The sequence below is a fragment of the Hyla sarda genome, chromosome 6 (assembly GCF_029499605.1).
Source record: "Hyla sarda isolate aHylSar1 chromosome 6, aHylSar1.hap1, whole genome shotgun sequence".
NCBI classification, from domain to species: Eukaryota; Metazoa; Chordata; class Amphibia; order Anura; family Hylidae; genus Hyla; species Hyla sarda.
In genome coordinates this window covers 221,535,101-221,561,394 of record NC_079194.1, presented here as the reverse complement: position 1 = coordinate 221,561,394, position 26,294 = coordinate 221,535,101, and the positions used below count along the sequence as shown (strand labels likewise).

General features: G+C 42.8%; 1 protein-coding gene across 6 annotated transcripts in view; it reads left to right on the top strand.

The window, feature by feature from the left end:
* The first annotated feature begins 2,883 nt into the window (after positions 1 to 2,883).
* The window catches only part of PPFIBP2 (PPFIA binding protein 2), a 214,250-nt gene continuing 190,839 nt past the window's right edge, over positions 2,884 to 26,294 (top strand). For all 6 annotated transcript variants that reach the window (XM_056526592.1, XM_056526593.1, XM_056526589.1 and 3 more), the window contains exons 1-2: positions 2,884 to 3,153; positions 15,882 to 15,964. In XM_056526592.1, coding sequence (XP_056382567.1) covers positions 15,901 to 15,964 — 64 coding nt within the window. In that variant the 5' untranslated portion in view covers positions 2,884 to 3,153; positions 15,882 to 15,900. The remainder of the gene's footprint in view (positions 3,154 to 15,881; positions 15,965 to 26,294) is intronic.

Below are 26,294 nucleotides of genomic sequence, written 5' to 3'. Positions count from 1 at the left end.
ATCTGTTTAACTTTCTGGCACCAGTTGATTTAGAAAAAAAAAAGTTTTCAACCAGAGTACCCCTTTAACCCCTTAAGGACTCAGGGTTTTTCCGTTTTTGCACTTTCGTTTTTTCCTCCTTACCTTTTAAAAATCATAACCCTTTCAATTTTCCACCTAAAAATCCATATTATGGCTTATTTTTTGCGTCGCCAATTCTACTTTGCAGTGACATTAGTCATTTTACCCAAAAATGCACGGCGAAACGGAAAAAAAAATCATTGTGCGACAAAATCGAAAAAAAAACGCCATTTTGTAAATTTTGGGGGCTTCCGTTTCTACGCAGTGCATATTTCGGTAAAAATTACACCTTATCATTATTCTGTAGGTCCATACGGTTAAAATGATACCCTACTTATATAGGTTTGATTTTGTCGCACTTCTGGAAAAAATCATAACTACATGCAGGAAAATTTATATGTTTAAAAATGTCATCTTCTGACCCCTATAACTTTTTTATTTTTCCACGTACGGGGCGGTATGAGGAGTCATTTTTTGCGCCGTGATCTGAAGTTTTTATCGGTATGATTTTTGTTTTGATCGGACTTTTTGATCACTTTTTATTCATTTTTTAATGTTATAAAAAGTGAACAAAATACGCTTTTTTGGACTTTGGAATTTTTTTGCGCGTACGCCATTGACCGTACGGCTTAATTAATTATATATTTTTATAGTTTGGACATTTACGCACGCGGTGATACCACATATGTTTATTTATTTATTTTTTTACACTGTTTTATTTTTTTATGGGAAAAGGGGGGTGATTCAAACTTTTATCAGGGAAGGGGTTAAATGACCTTTATTAACACTTTTTTTTTACTTTTTTTTTGCAGTGTTATAGGTCCCATAGGGACCTATAACACTGCACACACTGATCGCTCATCCTGATCACAGGCGTGTATTAACACGCCTGTGATCAGCATTATGGATCTCAGGCACGGAGCAGTCATTCGTCGATCGGACACCGAGGAGGCAGGTAAGAGCCCTCCCGGTGTCCGATCAGCTGTTCGGGACGCCGCGATTTCACCGCGGCGGTCCCGAACAGCCCGACTGAGCCGGGATACTTTCAGTTTCACTTTAGAAGCGGCGGTCAGCTTTGACCGCCGCTTCTAAAGGGTTAATACCGCACATCGCCGCGATCGGCGATGTGTGGTATTAGCCGCGGGTCCCGGCCGTTGATTAGCACCGGGACCGACGCGATATGATGCGGGATCGCGGCGCGATCCCGCTTTATATCGCGGGAGCCGGCGCAGGACGTAAATATACGTCCTGCGTCGTTAAGGGGTTAACCCCTTAACGACACAGGATGTAAATGTATGTGGTACTTAACGCACCAGGACGTACATTTACGATGCCGGCATCATGGAGCGATGCCGGCATCATGCGCGGCAGGTCCCGGCTGTGGATTGCAGCCAGGGACCCGCCGATAATGGCGGACACCCGCGATCCCGCGGATGTCCGCCATTAACCCCTCAGATGCCGTGATCAATACCGATCACGGCATCTGCAGCATCGCGGTCACTTAACAGGATGATCGGATCGCCCGCAGCGCTGCCGCGGCGATCCGATCATCCTGCACGGCAGACGGAGTTCCCCTCACCTGGCTCCGCTGCCTTCCGGGAGTCTTCTACTCTGATCTGCCTTCCCGCAGACCAGAGCAGAAGATGACCGATAATCCTGATCAGTGCTATGTCCTATACATAGCACTGAACAGGATTAGCAATCGAGTGATTGCTTTAAATAGTCCCCTATGGGGACTATTAAAGTGTAAAAATAAAAGAAAAAAAATTAAGTAAAAAATAAAGTAAAAAAAACTTGAAAAACCCCCTCCCCCAATAAAAACGTAAATTGTCCCATTTTCCCTATTTTACCCCAAAAAAGTGTAAAAAAAATTATTTTATATACATATTTGGTATCGCCGCGTGCGTAAATTTCTGAACTATTAAAATAAAATGCAAATGATCCCGTACGGTGAACGGCGTGAACGTAAAAAAAAAAAAGTCCAAAATAGCATCTTTTTTTTTATAACATTTTATTCCCAAAAAAAATTAATAAAACATGTAATAAAAGTTTTGTATAAGCAAATATGGTATTAATAAAAAGTACAGATCACGGCGCAAAACATGAGCCCTCATACCACCACTTATACGGAAAAATGAAAAAGTTATAGGTCTTAAAAATAGGGGGATTTTAAGCGTACTAATTTGGTTAAAAAGTTAGCGATTTTTTTTAAGCGCAACAGTAATAGAAAAGTGTATTATCATGGGTATCATTTTAATCGTATTGACCCAGAGAATAAAAAACACATGTCATTTTTACCATAACTTGTACGGCGGAAAAACAAAACCTTCCAAAATTTGCAAAATTGCGGTTTTCTTTTTAATTTCCCCACACAAATAGTATTTTTTTGGTTGCGCCATACATTTTATGATAAAGTGAGTGATGGCATTACAACGGACAACTGGTCGCGCAAAAAACAAGCCCTCATACTAGTCTGTGGATGAAAATATAGAAGAGTTATGATTTTTTGAAGGGGAGGAGGAAAAAACGAAAACGTTAAAATAAAATTGTCCAAGTCCTTAAGGTCCAAATGGGCTGAGTCCTTAAGGGGTTAAGGTCTACTGTCATTTGCCCTCCTCTGCCTGTTTCCACACATATTCTTACATAGTACAGTCGTTTTTTCTTGCACTTGCTGTTACTTGTTGTGTAAGACACAGAAACAAGTTGCTTTGAAATACAATACATCATGTCAGCCCGTCGCCGAATAAAACAACAAGGTCCCTTTAAAATAACTCTTTCAACTTGGATTAGTATTAGTTGAAGATGGAGCTGAGCTCGGAAGTGAAGGTGCAGGAGATGTCTCCCTCCAGTCCCTTGTCAGCAGGAGAGGAGGCTGAACTTGAACATTTGTAGTAATGGAATTGTAGATGTTCTTGTTTTTCCTGGGCAGTGTTCAGCATTATTGTGAGCATGTGCTTTTGGTGTGGTGCTCCCTCTCCTAAGGCTTGTCATTAGCTTCAAAGTAAGCAGTGTGATGTGATTACAGGGGCGACATCCACGGATTAAAGAGCCACCGGGAAAGCTGTGGGAATACAGAAGGAGCAGACAAGTAAGGTAGGTTGTCCAGATGACTTGCTGAGTTTTCAATGTCAGGATGTAGCAGAGCTGACTTTGTCATTTTGCATTCTTTGTGCAATGGAATAACCTTCCCAGCAGGTTTTGTTTAAAGGGGAAAGTACAACTTTAGTGTAAGTATCATAATGTCCCTCTGTATTGTTAGATATGTGTTACCGATCGGTTTTCGTCAGACAATCACGTACCCCCCTCCATGTCGGAAACATAATGCCAGTTTCGTGCTTTTTCCTACTTCCGACATTTCTTTAACACATTGTAGCCAGAAGTTACTTGTCCGGGTTTTGGATTGCTTCATGGTTATTGTGATGTACTATGCAAAGCTATGGACAGGGGGCTCTTTGTGTTTCTGCAGACCATGTTGGCTTTGTTTAATTCATGTTAAAATGTGTTTGCTAAATAGTGAGGAGTGTCCATGAGCTGAGCAGCTGCAACTGACAGAACTGGTAGGACAAGGTGGAGAGTTGGGCCGGTACCATTCCTTGGGAAGTCACATACACCCTGTGCGCTGTGAATCACTTATCTATTATTTCTTTGGGAGGTTTATATAGATTCATTAGCTGGAGGCGTCCAGTGAGCAGAACATTTCCCACTATGGATTAGAGCCATTGTATTGTCTGCCCAGTCTCAACCTGACATTATTTATAGGTAAGAAATGTTGCTGCATGTGAAGAAGTTTTCCTATTACAGCATTTTGGATATGTAGTTTTGAGCGCCCCCTATAACAGCAGTCTGGTAGTGTAGTCTGGAGCTTCCTCCTATACCAGCAATCTGAAGCGCCCCCTATAACAGCAGTCTGGTAGTGTAGTCTGGAGCTCCCTCCTATAACAGCAGTCTGGTAGTGTAGTCTGGAGCTCCCTCCTATACCAGCAGTCTGAAGCGCCCCCTATAACAGCAGTCTGGTAGTGTAGTCTGGAGCTCCCTCCTATACCAGCAGTCTGAAGCGCCCCCTATAACTGCAGTCTGGTAGTGTAGTCTGGAGCTCCCTCCTATAACAGCAGTCTGGTAGTGCAGTCTGGAGCTCCCTCCTATACCAGCAGTCTGAAGCGCCCCCTGTAACAGCAGTCTGGTAGTGTAGTCTGGAGCTCCCTCCTATACCAGCAGTCTGAAGCGCCCCCTGTAACAGCAGTCTGGTAGTGTAGTCTGGAGCTCCCTCCTATACCAGCAGTCTGAAGCGCCCCCTATAACAGCAGTCTGACTGTGTTGTCTGGAGTGCACCATTTAACAGCAGCCTAACTGTGTAGTCTTGAGTTCCCCCTATTACAGAATTCTAACTATTTAGTCTGCCGCGCCCCCTAAAACAGAAGTCTGGTAGTGTAATCTGGAGTGCTTCCTATAACAGAAGTCTGGCTGTGTAGTCTAGAGTGCCCCTTGTACTAGTAATCTGTTAATGTAGTCAGGAGCACCCCGTATAACAGTAGTCTGGCAATGTAGTCGGGAGCACCTCTATAACAGCAGTCTGTTAATGTAGTCGGGATCACCTCTATAACAGCAGTCTGTTAATGTAGTCGGGAGCACCTCTATAACAGCAGTCTGTTAATGTAGTCAGGAGCATCCCGTATAACAGCAGTCTGTTAATGTAGTCGGGAGCACCTCTATAACAGCAGTCTGTTAATGTAGTCGGGAGCACCTCTATAACAGCAGTCTGTTAATGTAGTTGGTAGCACCCCAAGAACAGCAGTCTGTTAATGTAGTCGGTAGCACCCCTAGAACAGCAGTTTGTTAATGTAGTCAGGAGCACCCCTATAACAGCAGTCTGTTAATGTAGTTGGTAGCACCCCTAGAACAGCAGTTTGTTAATGTAGTCAGGAGCACCCCTAGAACAGCAGTCTGTTAATGTAGTCGGTAGCACCCCTAGAACAGCAGTTTGTTAATGTAGTCAGGAGCACCCCTATAACAGCAGTCTGTTAATGTAGTTGGTAGCACCCCTAGAACAGCAGTTTGTTAATGTAGTTGGTAGCATCCCTAGAACAGCAGTCTGTTAATGTAGTCGGTAGCACCCCTAGAACAGCAGTTTGTTAAAATAGTCAGGGGCACCCCTATAACAGCAGTCTGTTAATGTAGTTGGTAGCACCCCTAGAACAGCAGTCTGTTAATGTAGTCGGTAGCACCCCTAGAACAGCAGTTTGTTAATGTAGTCAGGAGCACCCCTATAACAGCAGTCTGTTAATGTAGACGGTAGCACCCCTAGAACAGCAGTTTGTTAATGTAGTCAGGAGCACCCCTATAACAGCAGTCTGTTAATGTAGTCGGGAGCACCCCTATAACAGTAGTCTGTTAATGTAGTCAGGAGCACCCCTATAACTACAGTCTGGTAATGTAGTCAGTAGCACCCCTAAAACAGTAGTCTGTTAATGTAGTCAGTAGCACCCCTAGAACAGCAGTTTGTTAATGTAGTCAGGAGCACCCCTAAAACAGTAGTCTGTTAATGTAGTAAGGAGCACCCCTATAACTACAGTCTGGTAATGTAGTCAGTAGCACCCCTAAAACAGTAGTCTTTTAATGTAGTCAGTAGCACCCCTAGAACAGCAGTCTGTTAATGTAGTCAGGAGCACCCCTATAACAGCAGTCTGGTAATGTAGTCAGAAGCACCACTATAACTACAGTCTGGTAATGTAGTCAGTAGCACCCCTAAAACAGTAGTCTGTTAATGTAGTCAGGAGCACCCCTATAACAGAAGTCTGTTAATGTAGTCGGGAGCACCCCTATAACAGTAGTCTGTTAATGTAGTCAGGAGCACCCCTATAACTACAGTCTGGTAATGTAGTCAGTAGCACCCCTAAAACAGTAGTCTGTTAATGTAGTCAGTAGCACCCCTAAAACAGCAGTCTGTTAATGTAGTCGGTAGCACCTCTACAACAGCAGTCTGTTAATGTAGTCAGGAGCACCCCTATAACAGCAGTCTGTTAATGTAGTCGGGAGCACCCCTATAACAGCAGTCTGTTAATGTAGTCAGGAGCACCTCTATAACAGCAGTCTGTTAATGTAGTCAGGAGCACCCCCTAGAACAGTAGTCTGGTTAATGTAGTCGGGAGCACCCCTATAACTGCAGTCTGGTAATGTAGTCAGGAGCACCCCATAACAGCAGTCTGTTAATGTAGTTGGGAGCACCCCTATAACTACAGTCTGGTAATGCAGTCAGGAGCACCCCTATTACAGAAGTCTGTTAATGTAGTCGGGAGCACAATGTAGTCGGGAGCACCCCTATAACAGTAGTCTGGTAATGTAGTCAGGAGTACCCCTAGAACAGTAGTCTGTTAATGTAGTCGGGAGCACCCCTATAACAGCAGTCTGTTAATGTAGTCGGGAGCACCCCTATAACTGCAGTCTGGTAATGTAGTCAGGAGCACCCCTAGAACAGTATTCTGTTAATGTAGCTGGGAGCACCTCTACAACAGCAGTCTGTTAATGTAGTCAGGAGTATCCCTAGAACAGTAGTCTGTTAATGTAGTCAGGAGCACCCCTATAACTACAGTCTGGTAATGTAGTCAGGAGCACCCCTATTACAGAAGTCTGTTAATGTAGTCGGGAGCACCCCTATAACAGTAGTCTGGTAATGTAGTCAGGAGCACCCCTATAACTACAGTCTGGTAATGTAGTCAGGAGCACCCCTAGAACAGTAGTCTGTTAATGTAGTCGGGAGCACCCCTATAACAGTAGTCTGGTAATGTAGTCAGGAGCACCCCTAGAACAGTAGTCTGTTAATGTAGTCAGGAGCACCCCTATAACAGCAGTCTGTTAATGTAGTCAGGAGCACCCCTATAACTGCAGTCTGGTAATGTAGTCAGGAGCACCCCATAACAGCAGTCTATTAATGTAGTCGGAGCATCCCTATAACAGTAGTCTGGTAATGTAGTCAGGAGCACCCCATAACAGCAGTCTATTAATGTAGTCGGGAGCACCCCTATAACTACAGTTTGGTAATGTAGTCAGGAGCTCCCCTATAACTACAGTCTGGTAATGTAGTCAGGAGCACCCCTATAACTACAGTCTGTTAATGTAGTCGGGAGCACCCCTATAACTACAGTCTGGTAATATAGTCAGGAGCACCCCTATAACAGCAGTCTGGTTAACGTAGTTGGGAGCACCCCTATAACTGCAGTCTGGTAATGTAGTCGGGAGCACCCCTATAACTACAGTCTGGTAATGTAGTCAGGAGCACCCCTATAACTACAGTCTGGTAATGTAGTCAGGAGCTCCCCTATAACTACAGTCTGATAATGTAGTCAGGAGCACCCCTATAACTACAGTCTGTTAATGTAGTCGGGAGCACCCCTATAACTACAGTCTGGTAATATAGTCAGGAGCACCCCTATAACAGCAGTCTGGTTAACGTAGTTAGGAGCACCCCTATAACTGCAGTCTGGTAATGTAGTCAGGAGCACCCTATAACAGCAGTCTGTTAATGTAGTCAGAAGCACCTCTATATCCACAGTCTGGTAATGTAGTCAGGAGCACCTCTATAACAGCAGTCTGTTATTGTAGTCGGGAGCACCCCTATATCGGCAGTCTGGTAATGTAGTCAGGAGCACCCCTATATCTGCAGTCTGTTAATGTAGTCATTAGCACCTCTATAACAGCAGTCTGGTAATGGAGTCAGGAGCACCCCCTATAACAGCAGTCTAGTATTGTAGTCAGGAGCACCCCCTATAACAGCAGTCTAGTATTGTAGTCAGGAGCACCTCTATAACAGCAGTCTGGTAATGTAGTCAGGAGCACCCCTACATCTGCAGTCTGGTTATGTAGTCAGGAGCACCCCTACATCTGCAGTCTGGTTATGTAGTCAGGAGCACCCCTATATCTGCAGTCTGGTAATGTAGTCAGGAGCACCCCTATATCTGCAGTCTGGTAATGTAGTCAGGAGCACCCCTATATCTGCAGTCTGGTAATGTAGTCAGGAGCACCCCTATATCTGCAGTCTGGTAATGGAGTCAGGAGCACCCCTACATCTGCAGTCTGGTAATGTAGTCAGGAGCACCCCTATATCTGCAGTCTGGTAATGTAGTCAGGAGCACCCCTATAACTACAGTCTGGTAATGTAGTCAAGAGCACCCCTATAACAGCAGTCTGTTAATGTAGTCGGGAGCACCCCTATAACAGCAGTCTGTTAATGTAGTCAGGAGCGCCCCCTCTAACAGCAGTCTGGTAGTGTAGTCAAGAGCACCCCTATAACAGCAGTCTGTTAATGTAGTCAGGAGCACCCCTCTAACAGTAGTCTGGTAATGTAGTCAGGAGCACCCCTATAACAGAAGTCTGGTAGTGTAGTCAAGAGCGCCCCCTATAACAGCAGTCTGGTAATGAAGCGGGAGCACCCCTATAACAGCAATCTGGTAATGAAGCGGGAGCACCCCTATAACAGCAGTCTGGTTGTGTAGTCTGGAATATCCCCAAAACTAGAAAATTCCCTTCATGACTGTGTAGTCTAAAGCGCCCCCTATAACATTAGTTTAACTGTGCAGTCTGGAATTCTGTCTATACAGTGGGGATCAAAAGTTTGGGCACCCCAGGTAAAAATTTGTATTAATGTGCATAAAGAAGCCAAGGAAAGATGGAAAAATATCCAAAAAGCATCAAATTACAGATTAGACATTCTTATAATATGTTAACAAAAGTTTGATTTTATTTCCATCATTTACACTTTCAAAATAACAGAAAACAAAAAAATGGCATCTGCAAAAGTTTGGGCACCCTGCAGAGTTAATATCTTGCACTGCCCCCTTTGGCAAGTATCACAGCTTGTAAACACTTTTTGTAGCCAGCCAAGAGTCTTTCAATTCTTGTTTGAGGTATCTTTGCCCATTCTTCCTTACAAAAGTCTTCCAGTTCTTTGAGATTTCTGGGCTATCTGTCACGCACTGGTCTTTTAAGGTCTATCCATAGATTTTCAATTATGTTGAGGTCAGGAGATTGTGAAGGCCATGGCAAAACCCTCAGTTTACGTCTCTTGATGTAATACCCCGTGGATTTCGAGGTGTGTTTAGTATCATTATCCATTTGTAGAAGCCATCCTCTCCTTAACCTCAGCTTTTTTACAGATGGCATCAAGTTAGCATCCAAAATTTGCTGAAATTTTATTGAATCCATTTTTCCTTCTACTCGTGAGATGTTCCCTGTGCCACTGGCTGCAATAAAACCCCAAAGCATGATTGATCCACCCCCATGCTTAACAGTTGGACAGATGTTCTTTGTTTTTTGTTTTCTGTTATTTTGAAAGTGTAAATGATGGAAATAAAATCTATCTTTTGTTGACATATTATAATAATGTCTTATCTGTAATTTGATGCCTTTTGGAGATTTTTACATCTTTCCTTGGCTTCTTTATGCACATTAATACAAATTTTTACCTGGGGTGCCCAAACTTTTGATCCCCACTGTAGTAATTGTCTGAGCGTGTAGCTTTTAACTGCATTCTGACTATGTAGACTGGGGCGCCCCCTATAACAGCAGTTAAAATAAGTTGCATTTAGCAGCATGTCAACAAAGCAGGACATTCTGGTTTGGAGACTCTAATATGCCACATTTGTATCCGTATTATGGCTGCAATTCTTGGCCCGACCACAGGTCTAATGACCTGAATTAACAGCATTATAGATCACTGTGATGCTGTCTGTTTAGGGCAATAGAATCCCGGTGAGACCGGGATTTGGACCATAATATGGGCATAAAAATGGCCCCAAATTATGCCCGTGTGAATTCAGCCCTAGGATTTATTAGCAAGGGCTTTGGATGAATGAGTAATCCTGGATTAAACTGTTACTTTGGTAATTTTAAATGACATTGATAATTGTTGGAGGGCGGATCCTGCAAAAATAACATATAACTATCATATTATAGTCTGTATAGGAGCTCAAGGGAAATAAGCCAGAAATGGAAATAACCCTGACAGTCTCATCCAGTCTAATGGTTCTAGACCAGTGGCTATCGAACTGTAGACTTCCAGCTGTTGCAAAACTACAACTCCCGGCATGCTCAGACAGCCAACGGCTGTCTGAGCATGCCGGGAGTTGTAGTTTTGCAACAGCCACCGGTCCACAGTTTGGAGAAATTTTGATTGGAGACAGGCTCAAGTAAAAAATAGGGTACTTCTTCCCCTCTTCCCCTGCCCCTTGCAAGGCCAAAATACATATATAAATGCCTCCCCCCTCTCCCCACCCCCCATGCAGCAGCAATATACATGTATCAACTCTCTCCCCCTCCCATGCGGGGATAATGTTCATATGTAAACTACCCCTGCTCCCCATGCAGGGCCAGTATACAAATGAAAGCTCCCTTCCTTCCCTCAAATACAGAGGACTGTGATGTTTAGACTTGATGATGCAGTGTCCCCCCCCCCCTCCCCAATCTTTTACAGCTTCCCCTCTGGGGGGGCATTGTGCGCAGCATGTCCCAGGCTCTTAGCAGATGTGGCAAACCAACACGGTAAAGATAAGAAGTTCTTAAAGGGGTACTCCGGCGCTAAGACTTCTTATCCCCTATCTGACTGTCACGCCTCCTCCATAGGCTTGTATTGAGGGGGCCGAGCGTGACGTCACATGGGGGCGGAGCCGTGACAAGCACTGAGCCCGCTCTCACTCACCATGCATGCACTTCCCTCCCGAATCTGCTGTGCAGTGCTGGGTCTCTTCACCCAATCAATTCAGGCTGCAATGTAACCCCCTCCTCAGATAGGAGTCTGATAGATAGGACAGGAGTCCTGTCCAGCAGTCCTGTCCCACATTCTGAACTTTGTCCCCGCTTGTGCTTCAGCCAGACAGGATTATGTTCTGGATGGTATTCAGACTCCTAGTGATCTTTTCTTAAAAGTCATGATTTCTATAAAAATTAGATACATTTGTTTTACAAAGTATATTAGAAAGGTTAATGTTTGAGGAAGCAGGGAACCAGTGGTTCTCTGCTGTACTAGAGTTTTCATTTATCTGTGTCATGAGGGCACCTATTGCAGTCCTGGCTGATGTGTTGATGCCTCCTCTGAGGTGACAGGGCATCTGAAGGAGGAGGCATCGTAAGGGCAGGGGCTCAAGACCCCTTTTTACACACAGTGTGTGCGTGCTATTATGTGTGCCCTGTATTAGAAACCAATATATTGGAAGAACTTGACATTCCCAGTATCCCTTAAAGGGGTACTCCACTGGAAAACAATTTTAAATGTTTTGTAAACAGATTTGTAAATCACTTCTATTAAAAAATCTTAACCCTCCCAGTACGTACAAGCTGCTGTATACTGCAGAGGAAGTTCTTTTCTTTTAGAATTTCCTTTCTGGCTGACACCAGGGCTCTCTGCTGACACCTCTGTCTATTTTAGGAACCTTCCAGAGCAGGAGAAAATCCCCATAGCAAACCTCTCCTGCTCCGGACAGTTCCTGAAATGGACAGAGGTGTCAGCAGAGAGCACTGTGGTTCCTGTGGAGCATATAGCAGCTGATAAGTAATTGAAGGATTAAGATTTTTTAATAGAAGTCATTTACAAATCTGTTTAACTTTCTGACACCAGTTGATTAAAAAGAAAATGTTTTCCAGTGGAGTACTCCTTTAAAGGGACCAAATACATTCCTCCAGGTTTTCACTTCGAATAAAGAAAAATAAATAATAACAATTATCGTGTTGTTATAATTTATTGAGGTACCCAAACTCCTATAGAATAAATATAAAGAATGTTAATGATCGTATACAAGAAAAACAGATAAACCAATGTATGCCAGTCTGCCAAACTGATAGCTGTTTCTCTATAAACTATCATATAAAAAATATCTAATTGGTTGCTATGGAACACTGGTTAACTTTTCCACTGCACAGGTTTTGATAAATCTGCCCCCTAGTGCTTTAAAGGGGTACTTCGCTCCTAGACATCTTATCTCCTATCGAAAGGATAGGGGATAAGATGTCAGATCGCAGGGGTCCCGCCGCTGGGGACCCCCGGGATCTTGGCTGCAGTACCCACCTGTTGCGGCGAAGCCGCAACAGGTGGGTGCTGCAGCTGAGATCCCGGAGGTCCCCAGCGGTGGGACCCTGTGATAGGGGACCTTTCGATAGGGGATAAGATGTCTAGGGGCAGAGTACCCCTTTAATGTAAAAGTAAAGGAGTAAAAGTCTATTGTAATCTCAATCTGGGGTAATCTAAACGGGACCTCGGGACATAAATACTTGGTCAGTTCCAGTTTCCCAGAACAGAGGAACATTTATTGATGGGGAACTGATCCCTATCCACCAATATTCATTTATCATCTAGAAATGAAACCTAAGGGTGGCATATTATTGTTGTCAACCCCTAAGACTGTAGTTCCTCCTTTGTAATGATAAGTTATATTAGACTTTGCCGCCTGTATCACCATCATTGCTAAGAGCTAATTGTCCAAATGAGCTCCATTTTATTTCTTTTACGTTTCCAATTAGACATCCATCTGCTTTGTGCTATTTGTAGACCAGGTTCATGTAAGGATCTAATCGTCCGGCGGACAGTACTGTTGGTGTGCCTATTCATGATCTGACTGAATGTTTCACTGCATGTGTTAATTTTATCATTACAGATTACATTGTTTTAGTATAGTAGCATTAGTGTCATAATCTTTGAGTCGTTAAATAGTTTTGACACAGACATTCAGCTCTATGTACAGATTTTTTTCAGCCTGGAGACATAAAACTTGTAAATGGAATTTTATTTTTATATGGCTCAAGCCAAATTCCATGTGAAATCTGAAACTTTAGACATCTGTGACTCCAATATCTCACTGTCTCCATGTCATATCCAAAGGGGTCCATAAACCTGAGATATGGGGTCTTCAGGAGACAACGTGGTCAGTGTGGATAAGATCCTGATAGAATAGGCAGGGGTCCATTAGAGCAATAGCTCCAGAGCTGAAGGGTGTTTTCTGCGGACTGTGGAATCGGTATTTCCGCAGCAGAAACATCTGCTGTGGAATCCATTGTGTGAACACAGCCTTAGTATGTTAGGGCATGCTGGCTGTGTTAGGGTCTATTCACACGACGGAATTCCGCCTCAAATGAAAGCCCAATACTCTTCTATGGGATTCTGCATTCCCGTTGACACTTATGAAGTGTCAACAGGAGTGCAGAATCCCATAGAAGTGTATTGGGCTTTCATTTGAGACAGAGTTCTGCCGGCAGGAGTGTGAATAGACCCTTATTCTCCCAAGAACTTGAGAACCACAGGTTCCAAATGTGGTGGCCCAGTGTAGGAGTTGCACCCTTGCTGTCCCGTCTGGTGGACTCTATTGCAGTGACCCCTGAATCCCCCCTTTACTTGTGTACTGTAAATGGTTAATAAGTGGCCATGTTATCTATTGCAATGTTTTTATGCTGTTATGTACCTTTAAATATTGTTGCTATGTCTTGTAACCTGGGAAGGTGTCAGTGACCAGATGACTTGTGGGTGACCTATAGGACCCCTCCAGAGTCTCCTCCATATAAACCCTGGGAGGAGCCAGCTAGTCAGTCTTAGCTGAGCTACAGTGAAGTCAAGTCCTGAGAGTGTCTGGTGTCCTGAGGAGACCCAAGGCTTACCACGCAGCCACGCTTCTACTAATCCAGTCCCCACAGGTCAACTCAAAGCCTGGTAAACTACATACGGGTTGAAGTCTGTCTAGTCATTCCTAGTGAGGTCAGTCAAGATCAGTCTGTATAAAGTCAGTGTGGGCCTGCAGCAAATTGTCCAAATCCATTACAAGTACAAGCGAACCCGCAAGTCTCTAAAGTCACTGGTCACCTCCTTGGGCCTAACTGAACAGTAAAGACTATTCCATCTGTCTGCCTAAGTAAAGCTAACATTGTTCCGTAACTTGGCATTGGAGTCATTATTTGCCCTGCGCCTAACTCAGGATTCAGTAGCCATACCTTAGGGTGGTGTATAGGTAAAACCACGCCATGGCATCATGAACACAAGGGGTTAATTTAATCTGCCCCTAGGGTAATAACATCTGCCCTCATCACACCCTCACCACACAAACATTAGAGATCTTCCAGAATGAGCTCAGCTGTTTGCTTCAATTCTCCATTGAATGTCTCATCCTCAGTTTGTTACTGGTGCTGACTCTTGTCCATTGGCCATGTCTAGTATTACAACCAACTCCAATTCATTTGAATTACAGACAGGCAAGAGTCGTTCAAGCTCTGTGAAGAATTTAAAAAGTTGATATTTTTTTCTATTCTCATACAAAGCATGACATTTTCCCTGTTTTCCCTGCATTTGTTGGCAATTGCTTTTGCCTGATAGCTTATCCTCACCAATAGCATCAAGCTCCGTATTTCCCTACAGAAGCAGTCATAGACTGCTACTGCCTGTCGTATAAAGCAGACCATGTCCGCCATGTAGTAACAGTGCTTTGTTCTTATGTCTCAGTCTCTGTAGCCTCCTGCCACAAGGGGTGCCTTACCAGAGGTGAACATTCTCTTCTGGGGGACGTGTCTAGGCCTGATTTAAAGATCTTTCATATATTTTGCACTTCTGTGTTTTCTGTACTCAGCACTTTGTCCTTTCACCTTGCACTTTACTAAGCCTGTATTTCCACTTGGCACTTCTTTGGAAAATGGTCACTGCTGTTTTTGAGCCAAAGCCAGATGTGTATTCATAATGAATGGGAAATATACAGGAAGGACTTAAACTCCTCCTTCCTACTGGATCCACTTCTGGCTTTGGCAGTGGCATTTTTCCCAAAAAATTTCCAAGTGTAAACTAAGCCTAATGAGGCCCACCTGTTTAGTGCATTATAATTTAATAACTTAGGGTTCCCTGATCACACACCTTTTTTTTTTACAGTTTCTTGATACACCCTTCTATTCCTGAGATATGTTGGTTTATAATTTGTCTGACAATTCAGGGAATCAGTCAAATGGGCGTGAACTTTAGTTATAAAATGGGAGGGAATATCAGGTGATGGGCGAGATTATACAGTTAGGGGGTGTGTATTAGGCATAAATGTTCCTCAATGTACAGCATTTACACCCCCCTCCCCCCCCCCCCCGACCATATAATCCTGCCAATGACCTAAAAGTCACTCCTATTAATAAAATTAAGTTCATGCCCATTTGACTGATTTCCTGAATTGTCAGAATTTCGGAAACAAAAGGACATATCAAGAAACTGTAAAAAGGTGTTTGGTCTAATTTTTTAGGGTTGGCCACAGGTCCGATTTAAAGGCTGAATGAACTTGTGTGTTTGTGTGCTCATCTATTTTCTATTTATAAATGTGATGGCAAAATGAGATTGTTGACCAGTAGAATGCAATTACGGGTACAGAGCAGTGGTTTATATGGTCATATTATAAATATCAAGTAATACATAGTGGCATGCAGGGTCCGTGTAAATTATACTGGTCATATGGCTGTTAATAATCCCCATAGCTCCGTCATGTTTGTCTTGTTTTACATTCGAGCTGGCACCCTGCTGTGAGCTCCAGGACACAGACATCCTGTTATACCATTAGTTGGCGGGAAGACAGGTTTTAAATAACATATTGCCTGGAGTTTTCCTTTACCAGGAGAACACATTAATAATAACCTGGAAACACATGTCATTCCTGCTCAACTTCTATATAACAGTGAGAGTCCGGCGCGACATAATCAGGTTATGAAATCGCATCTCTTGGCTTATCGGCTTAGGGCTATCTTGTGCTACATGAGATATGATTGTTCTTAGTCAATAAACCACACAGAGAAAGCATGATACCTTTGAAAATATGTTTCTTTTTATTTTGCAGGTGACAGACCACATCAAACATGGCTTCGGATGCCAGTCATATGCTGGAGGCGGCCTTAGAGCAAATGGATGACATAATAGCAGGTACAGGAGTCCAGTAGGCTTTTACTAGCTAACCACTTTTTCTTTAAAGAGAATACTCCAGTGTACACGTTGGACAAGCCTACTAGAGTACCAGAGGATTTTTGGCAGAAGAAAGGTCTTTGTGCGTACAATGATACCAACAAAGATTATGATGAAAAAAAATTGGGTGGGCTTTTAGAATAATTTCCCCTAGTCGACCCAGTGTAGCCATACTTGCTAACAGTCTCAATTATGTTGGATAATAGTGCAAAATGGGCTGCAAAAAGGTGAGATTTATGTAAACCCTTCTTAAAAATGACAGATTTGAGGTCGTTCTCTGTGTAATATGCTTCATTTACCTACATGCGCCGCTTTGTCACGTTTTTATGCATAAAATAAGCATGTGGATAAGCCTCTTCCCTAATAAAAGTTTGAATCACCCCCTTTTCCCATGTTTCAAAAAGAAAAACAAATAAACATATGTGTTTTTGCCGCTTATTGGAAATGTCCAAACTATTAAAATATAACATTAATTAAACTGTACGGTCAATGGATGGTGTAAATGTAAGTCTATACCAAACTACAGAACTACTTTTGGTCACTATATATTTTAGAAAGAAATAAAAAATAAAAAAACGAACAAAAAGTTCCATCAAAACATAGATCACGGCACTGAAAATGAGCCCTGTTTAACAAAAAATAAAAGAGTTATAGGGGTCAGAAGAGAACAATTTTAAGCATTTTAATTTTCGTACAAAAAGGTATATATTTTTAAAAAGGTAGTAAAATAAAGCAAATCCTATAGAAATTGGGTATATTTGTAATTGTATGGAAATACAAAATAAAGATAGCATGTTATTGTTACTTAAAAGTTCAATGTGTAGAAACTGAAGCCCCCCAAATTTTTTTTTCCAATTTCATCTTACAAGTATGAAAAACAGGCACAAAAAAACAAGCCCTCATATGGGTCTGTAAGTGGAAAATTGAAAGTGTTCTGGCTGTTAGAAGGCGAGGAGGAAAAAATGAATGTGCAAAAATAAAAAAATCTGTGCTTCCATAAGGGGTTAAAGACCTGCAGCGTGCAGCTTCATTTACTGTGGAATTTTACAGGACAGCTTGCTATGCCTGCGTGAAGTTAACTAATCATAACTGGAAGCCAATGAGCTGGTATTACTTCTTCTACACATTAACAGAAGCTGCCAGATCGCAATGTCTGAGCCTTTCCAGAAAAGAAACTTGAAAATGAACCAGTAATTATTCGTAGAACGTGTAACCTTCACCTTACCCCTGCCCCATGTGTGTTCCCTAAACCAACATTGATGCTGCTGTCAGCAAACACAGCAGAGATAAAGTACATATACTCTTACCTGTTCCCGATCACGGGGTCATCTGACAATACAAAACTGTGCTGCTAGTAAAAAATAGATTTATATTGGAAATGATCATTTAAGTGGCTGTCAAGTTCTATTTTGGCTGCACACTGCAGATAAACATGGGGATATCATTAACCTTATCTATAAGGTTCAATAGACTAAATATAAGCTGTACAAATCACTAGTCAGACCACACATGGAATACTGTGCACAGTACTGGGCACCAGTGAACAAGAAAGATATAGTGGAGCTGGAGAGGGTTCAAAGACGGGCATCTGCCGCCATTGGTCGGATGCTTGGCTGTCAGAGGCAGCTGGACACCCACAGAAGAAGAGGGAAACAGTATTTTACCATTTCAGCCTCACAATCACTCTGTACACATTGCTGACGCTATAAGGTCCTGAGGATCATGTGATCACCAGGTGACAAGTCACATGACCATGCTGCTGGATTTAGTTGTTTTTCTCTGTATGGCCCTTACAGCAGCTCCAGTTACAGGATAAATAAGTCATAAAATAAGGTCCCTAGTGGGGAACAAACAACAGTAATATAAAATTGTAAAACATATTTAAAATATAATAAACACCCTAATGTGTAGACCTCAAAGGGGTTGTCCGGGGAGCAGAAAAGGTATTGAAAGTTCTGCACCCCAGCGCCCCCATTCTGCCCTCTGCATGTCTCTGAAGTATACTTTCAGAGTCAAGAGGGGTCGGGTGCCAGCCAGGATGATCCCATGTGGCCAAAACTACGCCCCCACAGGATGACAAATAGCTGCACAATGTTTCGGCATTCGCTCCATCTTGTCTCGAAGGTATACTTCAAAGACATGCAGGATGGAGCTGAACAGTCAAGACATTTTCTTTGCTCCCTGAACAACCCAACTATGGCATGCCATATGTCAATATAACCAAGAGGCAATTGTGGGAAAAATTTAATTTTCATTTTAAGGTTTTTACTTTTCTTTAACTTTTTTATACATTAAAATGCCAGCATAGTAATGTGGAATGCAATAAAATAGTGTGTTTGTCTTTATTCCATGGAAAAAAGCACTTTTATGGCCTCCAAGTGTCAAGGAGTCTGTGCCCTATGGATGCAAAAATTCTGCCCTGTAAAACCTCTCTCTCGCTCTCCTTGAAAAATAGGCAGGGTTCATCGAGCCCTCTTCAAACCTAGCACATATGCCATTGATTCCCATTGCAGGTACTATTTATACCATTCTTTTTGGGTTGGAGCGCTCACAATAAGTTTGTCAAGCACCTGCCTAACTGCCTCATTGCGCATGCGCCGCCAGAAGCGGGGAGAGACGTCTATTCCAGTTACTGTAGAGAGGCATTGTGACCCTAGGGGCACAGCCTACCCTAGGCATGTTTTTTTTTTTTTACTTTTATTGCATTCTACCTTACCATACTGGCGGTATACACAATTTTCCAGGTGACTGATTCACTTTAATAACCTAAAAATATAAAAAGTAATAGTTGTTTAACCAGTACATGCAAATAAATCTGACAAATTGTACTAGTCATTAAGGCCTGAAATGCATCCAGGAAGAAGGGGTTAATACATATGGTATAATTGTAAACATTGTTACATTTTTTAAATTCATTTAAAGGGGTACTCCATTGCCAGACATCTAATCCCCTATCCACAGAATAGAAGATAACATGTCTGATCGCGGTGGTCCGGCCGCTGGGACCCCCGTGATCTCCGTTCAGACACCCTGCATTCTGAACCTGTGGATATAGAATCAGATGTCTAGCAATGGAGTACCCCTTTAAACATTGTCCAAATTTTTTTTCCTAGATAGTCATGACTGTTGTTTCCTAGCAATGGAGTATTAAAAGAGGAAATACCTAAAAATATCTCAATATAACATTAAAAAGGTTCTCCAGACCAATGTCTTAAAATATATATCCTACAAGTATGCATATTTCAACATCACGCACTTCAATTCTGCATCTCCAAGACAAGCTCTAATGAATCGATATAAGGAATCCCTTTGTTAAAGAGAGAAATCAATCTCATACATTACAAGGTCTTCAGATGAGTATGACAAATCTTTGCCCATTCATTTTGCTTCTTCAGATTCTTGTTTAAAATGGTTCCTTCAAATCAAGATGTATAATCAGAATAATTTGAATTCTGTAAAGAATTTGAGTGGATGTGACAGCCCTGGCATCGCCTGCAGCGCCTGTCATGCTACTGTTAAAGGCTCCTGCATCCCCCATTAGTAAGAGGAAAGGTGCTGTTCTGTCACGTCCTTTCACTTGATAATTGGTACAAATAGTCAAGAATGTTATTTTAATAAGTTGACTTTTGGCACATTTAGGTCTATCATTTCCTACCCAGTCAGAGAATTCTTTTGATAACATGTTGGTTTTTGTTGACCTGAAGTTCCCTGGGCCCTTTAGAGAAGAAGATTCAATGGGTCCAATCTCCATCTTCAGAATATGTGCATGTCCAGTTTTGCTCTCATTATAACGTTTATTGTTATATGCTATCATTGTACACACAGGGCATATCGTCAGTAAGATCTAAAAGGTTATTTGTGAACCATCGAATAAGAAATAGAGCCTATTGACATTGGATTTGCCCCAAAGTTAGCCCCAAGTGGTTGGATATAATGGGGCTCATATTTGTGTCAGAGTTGAATGCCCAAACTCTGGTGGACCAGTCCAACCCTGTTCATCTTATTCATCATTTGGTAAAGAACAGTAAAAACAGTAATTATCTTGTAGGGAAAAGGAAAATAGTTTGGTACCACATTAGCCAATGAAAAAAAAAGTCTTAGAAAAAACTTTGCAGTTATATTTTTATCAACTTAACGGGGGTTGTCCCACCTGATCAATTGGCTTTCCCAGCCACCTCCTACCTGTTTACAGAGGCCTGAGGTGGTAAGGATATCTGAAAGCTGCCGAAGTGGAGAATGAACCCAATTTGCACAATTGCCTTGACTTTAATAGGAATTGCAAAAATGGTGAAGTCCCACAGGATACTCTGTTTATGTAACATTGGGAGTTATGTAAACAGTATAGTTGTGTAACTTCCCCAGTTCGGCTGCTTTTGGCTAACCTGACCACCTCCTACCACCACAAAACCAGTTGACAAGATGGGACAATCCCTTTTAGGACTAAAATAAAATTAATGATATCATACAGCAAGATTTTGTTGACTGTTATGAAGGGGGCAGGGTGGAGTTTAACCCATTGGGGACAAAGCCCATTATGACCCTAAGGACGGGAGCATTTTTTTCAAATCTGACCTCTATCACTTTATGCATTAATAACTCTGGGATGCTTTTACTTATAAATTTGATTCCGAGACTGTTTTTTTGTGACATATTCTACTTTATGTTAGTGGTAAATTTCCGTCCATACTTGCATCATTTCTTGGTGAAAAATTAAAAGAAAATTTTGCATTTTTCTAACTTTGAAGTACTCTGCTTGTAAGGAAAAGGGACATGTCAAAATGCATATTGATTCACATATACAATATGTCTACTTTATGTTGGCATCATAAAGTTGACATGTTTTTACTTTTTGAAGACATCAGAGGGCTTCAAAGTATAGCAGCAATTTTCAAATGTTTCCTGAAAATTTCTAAATCAGAATTTTTCAGGGACGAGTTCAGTTTTGAAGTGAATATGAGGGTCTTTATGTTAGAAATACCCCATAATGGACCCCATTATGAAAACTGCACCCATTTGCTGAAATGGTTTTTATAGGGGGGGAATGTAACATTTAGGAAGCCCCCATGATGCCAGAACAGTAAAAAAAAAAAAAAAAAAAAAACACATGGCACACTATGTTGGAAACTACACCACTCAAGGAAGGGTACAGTGAGCCTTAACACTCCACAGGTGATTGACAAACTTTCGTTAAAGTGGGACGTAAAAATTCAATAAAATGGTAGTGTTACCCCAAATTTTTCATTTTCACAAGGGGTAATAGGAGAAAAAGCCCCCAAAAATGTGTAACCCCATTTCTTCTGAGTATGGAAATATCTCATATGTGGATATAAAGTGCTCTGCGGGGGGCCATGTGCGTTTACAGAGCCCCCCGGGGTGCCAGAACAGTGGACCCCCCCCCCCAAACACACACACATGTGACCCCATTTTGGAAACTACACCTCTCACAGAATGTTATAAGTGGTGCAGTGAGCACTTACACCCCACAGGTGTCTGACAGAACTTTGGAACAGTGGGCTGTGCAAATGAAAGATTTTTTGATCTGTCAGACACCTGTGGGTTGTTAAGGCTGACTATACCCCTTGTTACGTTCCGTGAGGGATGTAGTTTCTAAAATGGGGGTCATGTGTTTTTTTTTTATTTTTATTTGCGTTCATGTCAGAACTGCTGTAACGATCAGCCACCTCTGTGCAAATCACCAATTTAGACCTCAAAAGTACATGGCTCTCTCTCACTCCTGAGCCTTGTTGTGCGCCCGCAGAGCATTTTACGTACACATATGGGGTATTTACGTACTCGGAAAAAATGGCGTTAAAAATTTTGGGGGTCTTTTTCTCCTTTTACCTCTTGTGAAAATGAAAAGTATGGGGCAACAACAGCATATTAATGTAAATTTTTTTTTTTACACTAACAGGCTGGTGTAGCCCCTAGCTTTTCCTTTTCATAAGGGGTAAAAGGAGAAAAATTACCCCAAAATATGTAACGCAATTTCTCCCACGTGCAGAGATACCCATATGTGGCCCTAAACTGTTGCCTTGAAATACGACAGGACTCTGAAGTGAGAGAGCACCATGCGCATTTGAGGCCTAAATTAGGAATTTGCAATAGGGGCGGACCCGGATACAAGGATGGCGCTTGTCTCCACCAAATCCCTATGGCAGTGTTTCCCAAATAGGGTGCTTCCAGCTGTTGCAAAACTCCCAGCCTGCCAGGACAGTCAATGGCTGTCGGGCAATACTGGGAGTTGATGTTTTGCAACAGCTGGAGGCTCCGTTTAGGAAACACTGCCGTATAAGCCGTTTTTCATTTTTATTAGGGGGGGGGGAGGAAGACAGTGTAAAGGTGTATATGTAGTGTTTTACTTTTTATTTTGTGTAGTGTTTTTTAGGGTGCATTCACATGGGCGGGTTTACAGTGAGTTTTCCGCTGGGAGTTTGAGCTGCGGCAGAAAATTTGCCGCAGCTCAAACTTGTAGAAGGAAACTCACTGTAAACCCGCCCATGTGAATGTTTTACAACAGCTGTAGGCACACTGGTGGGGAACCACTGAGTTAGGAAACAGACTCTAGCTCAGTGATTCCAACCCGGGTGCCTCCAGCTTTTGCAAAACTACAACTCCCAGCATGTACGATCTGTCAGTGCAATCTGGGAGTTGTAGTTTTGCAACGGCTGGAGGCACACGAGTTGGAATCACTGAGTTAGGAAACAGACTCTAGCTCAGTGTTTCCCAACCAATGTGCCTACAGCTGTTGCAAAACTACAACTCCCAACATGTACTGACAGCCGAAAGGCATGCTAGGAGTTGTAGTTATGCAACAACTGGGGAAGAACAGTTTTGAGAACGCTAAGTAGTGTTCTCCAAACTGTAGTCCTCCAGATGTTGCAAAACTACAACTCCAAGCAAGCCCAGACTGTCCAGGCATGCTGGGAGTTGTAGTTCTGCAACATCTGAAGGGTCAGATATTGCAGAACTACATCGCCCAGCATCCCTGGCTGTCTGGGTATACTGGGAATTGTAGTTTTGCAACATCTGGAGGGCTACAGTTTGGAGACCACAAACTGTGCCACTTCAGATGTTGCAAAACTACAACTTCCAGCATGCTCAGACAGTCAGTGCATGCTGAAAGTTGTAGTTTTGCAACATCTGGAGGGCCACAGTTTGGAGACCACTACACAGTGGTCTCAAAACTGTGGCCCTCCAGATGTTGCAAAAGCCTTTGGCTGTCTTGGCATGCTGGGAGTTGTAGTTTTGCAAATTTTAGAAGGCCACAGTGAAGATCACTTACCAGTGATCTTCACTGCAGCCTCCTCCACCGCCGCATGTCTCTGCTGCTGCCGCCGCTGCTCCATGATGCCGCCGCCACTCCGCCAGTAAGCACTTGTTCCCCCCGCTCTGCCCGGACCTTCAATCAGTGGGCAGAGAGGGGGAAATTAACTTTAACCCCCCCCCCCCGCCTCCAACTGCCATTGGTCGGTTAGTCCTGACCGACTAATGGCAGGGGACAGGAGGAGGTGTCACCACTGCCACCTCATTCCTATCCTTTAGCATGGTCGGAGCTGTGTCTGACAGCTCCCATCACTGTTATTTTCCGTGCAATCGGGTTACCAGTGAACCGATTGGCCCAGAATCGCCACAAATCGCCGATCTGAATTGACGCCACCGATTGCCGACATGGGGAGGTCTCAGGACCCCCCTAGGCATTGCCAATGGATGCCTGCTGATAGATATCAGCTGTCATCCCTGTCCAATCACCACCCGACGAGCGGTGGTGATCGGAAATACAGAGAGCGGACAGGTACGCCCTCCTCTTAACCCCTTAACGACGCAGGACGTATATTTACGTCCTGCGCCGGCTCCCGCGATATGAAGCGGGATCGCGCCGCGATCCCGCATCATATCGCGTCGGTCCCGGCGCTAATCAACGGCCGGGACCCGTGGCTAATACCACACATCGCCGATCGCGGCGATGTGCGGTATTAACCCTTTAGAAGCGGCGGTCAAAGCTGACCGCCGCTTCTAAAGTGAAAGTGAAAGTGACCCGGCTGCTCAGTCGAGCTGTTCGGGACCGCCGCGGTGAAATCGCGGCGTCCCGAACAGCTGATCGGACACCGGGAGGGCTCTTACCTGCCTCCCCGGTGTCCGATCGACGAATGACTGCTGAGATCCAGGCAGGAGCAGTCAAGCGCCGATAATGCTGATCACAGGCGTGTTAATGCACGCCTGTGATCAGCATAGGAGATCAGTGTGTGCAGTGTTATAGGTCCCTATGGGACCTATAACACTGCAAAAAAAATGTAAAAAAAAAGTGTTAATAAAGGTCATTTAACCCCTTCCCTAATAAAAGTCTGAATCACCCCCCTTTTCCCATAAAAAAAATAAAACAGTGTAAAAAAATAAATAAATAAACATATGTGGTATTGCCGCGTGCGTAAATGTCCGAACTATAAAAATATATAATTAATTAAGCCATACGGTCAATGGCGTACGCGCAAAAAAATTCCAAAGTCCAAAAAAGCGTATTTTGGTCACTTTTTATACCATTAAAAAATGAATAAAAAGTGATCAAAAAGTCCGATCAAAACAAAAATCATACCGATAAAAACTTCAGATCACGGCGCAAAAAATGAGTCCTCATACCACCCCATACGTGGAAAAATAAAAAAGTTATAGGGGTCAGAAGATGACATTTTTAAACGTATAAATTTTCCTGCATGTAGTTATGATTTTTTCCAGAAGTGCGACAAAATCAAACCTATATAAGTAGGGTATCATTTTAACCGTATGGACCTACAGAATAATGATAAGGTGTAATTTTTACCGAAATATGCACTGCCTAAAAACGAAAGCCCCCAAAAGTTATAAAATGGCGTTTTTTTTTCGATTTTGTCGCACAATGATTTTTTTTTCCGTTTCGCCGTGCATTTTTGGGTAAAATGACTAATGTCACTGCAAAGTAGAATTGGCGACGCAAAAAATAAGCCATAATATGGATTTTTAGGTGGAAAATTGAAAGGGTTATGATTTTTAAAAGGTAAGGAGGAAAAAACGAAAGTGCAAAAACGGAAAAACCCTGAGTCCTTAAGGGGTTAAGTACCAGGACGCGAGGGCGTACCTCTACGACCTCTATCCCCAACAGGTTGATCATTCTTAGCTATTTCAGGGGTGGTATCAGGGCTTAAAGAGAAAGTGACAGTCTGTTCATCCACACTAAATCCAATATACTGGGTTATAGTGTGGGTATCCAAAAGTAAAACAATGTCTTACAGAAATTGGTAAAAGCATGCACAAGATATGTCTCCCCCATGTTGCTGTATTACTGTAGCTCTTCTCTGCACAGTTCTAGGCAGGGAGCCAGATTCCCGAGCTCCCCTGCCTCCTTTATTTGCCGGGTAATGCTCTCTCCTGATATAAATATTCTAATTACTTCACTGATGTCACTTGGGCGCTCTGCTATTGTAGCAGAGTGCAGGCACCGCATCCTCGCTTCACTCTGACGAGTGGTGCCTGCAATAGCAGAGAGCTCACGTGACAGCAGGGAAGAAAACTGAATATTCCTATCAGGTGCAGGCATTGCTATGCATACAGAGGAGGTAGGGAAACTCAGCAAGGACAGGTTCCCTGCCTCCATTGCGTAGAGGAGAACTGCAGCAATACAGCCATTGCAATATAGCCATTGTGAATACCTTTACCAATTTCTGTAAGACATCGATTTACCTCTGTTCACCCGTACTATAACCTAGTGTATTGTGTTAGGTGCGGGTGAACAGCCTGTCACTTTCCCTTTAAGTGTCCCAGGATTATCTTGGCATGCTTATGTCTGCCTATTTCCATAGAAAACTGTCAAAAGAAACACAGATATAGATATTCACAAAATAGCAAAGTAGTGGTGTAATAAATAGACATTAAGAAACAATAAAACAAGAGAATGAGCTTGGAGAGTAAACCCTGTAATTACTTCCCATATAAACAGTGTAAATGTTTTATTGTCTGTAAATTGATGTTGAAATTAAATGGTAGAGATCTGGTGCCCCGACTATCTCTGGTGCAGGTTCTTTAATGACATAAATCCTTGTTACAAATATATTCCTGGCTCTGACATTAAAAGGATTCTGTTGGCGTATTTGCCAAGAAAAAAAAGCTGCAGATACTTTTAAATAGCTGTTCAGGTATAAAAGCAGACAATAGCAAAGTATGATGTACTTTCCTGGAACTGATGCTGGATGCCAAACTTACAAAAAAATGTCCTTTTTATTTCTTAGCCATGTGTCAAAGAGGTGGAGCCAAGATGCTAAAG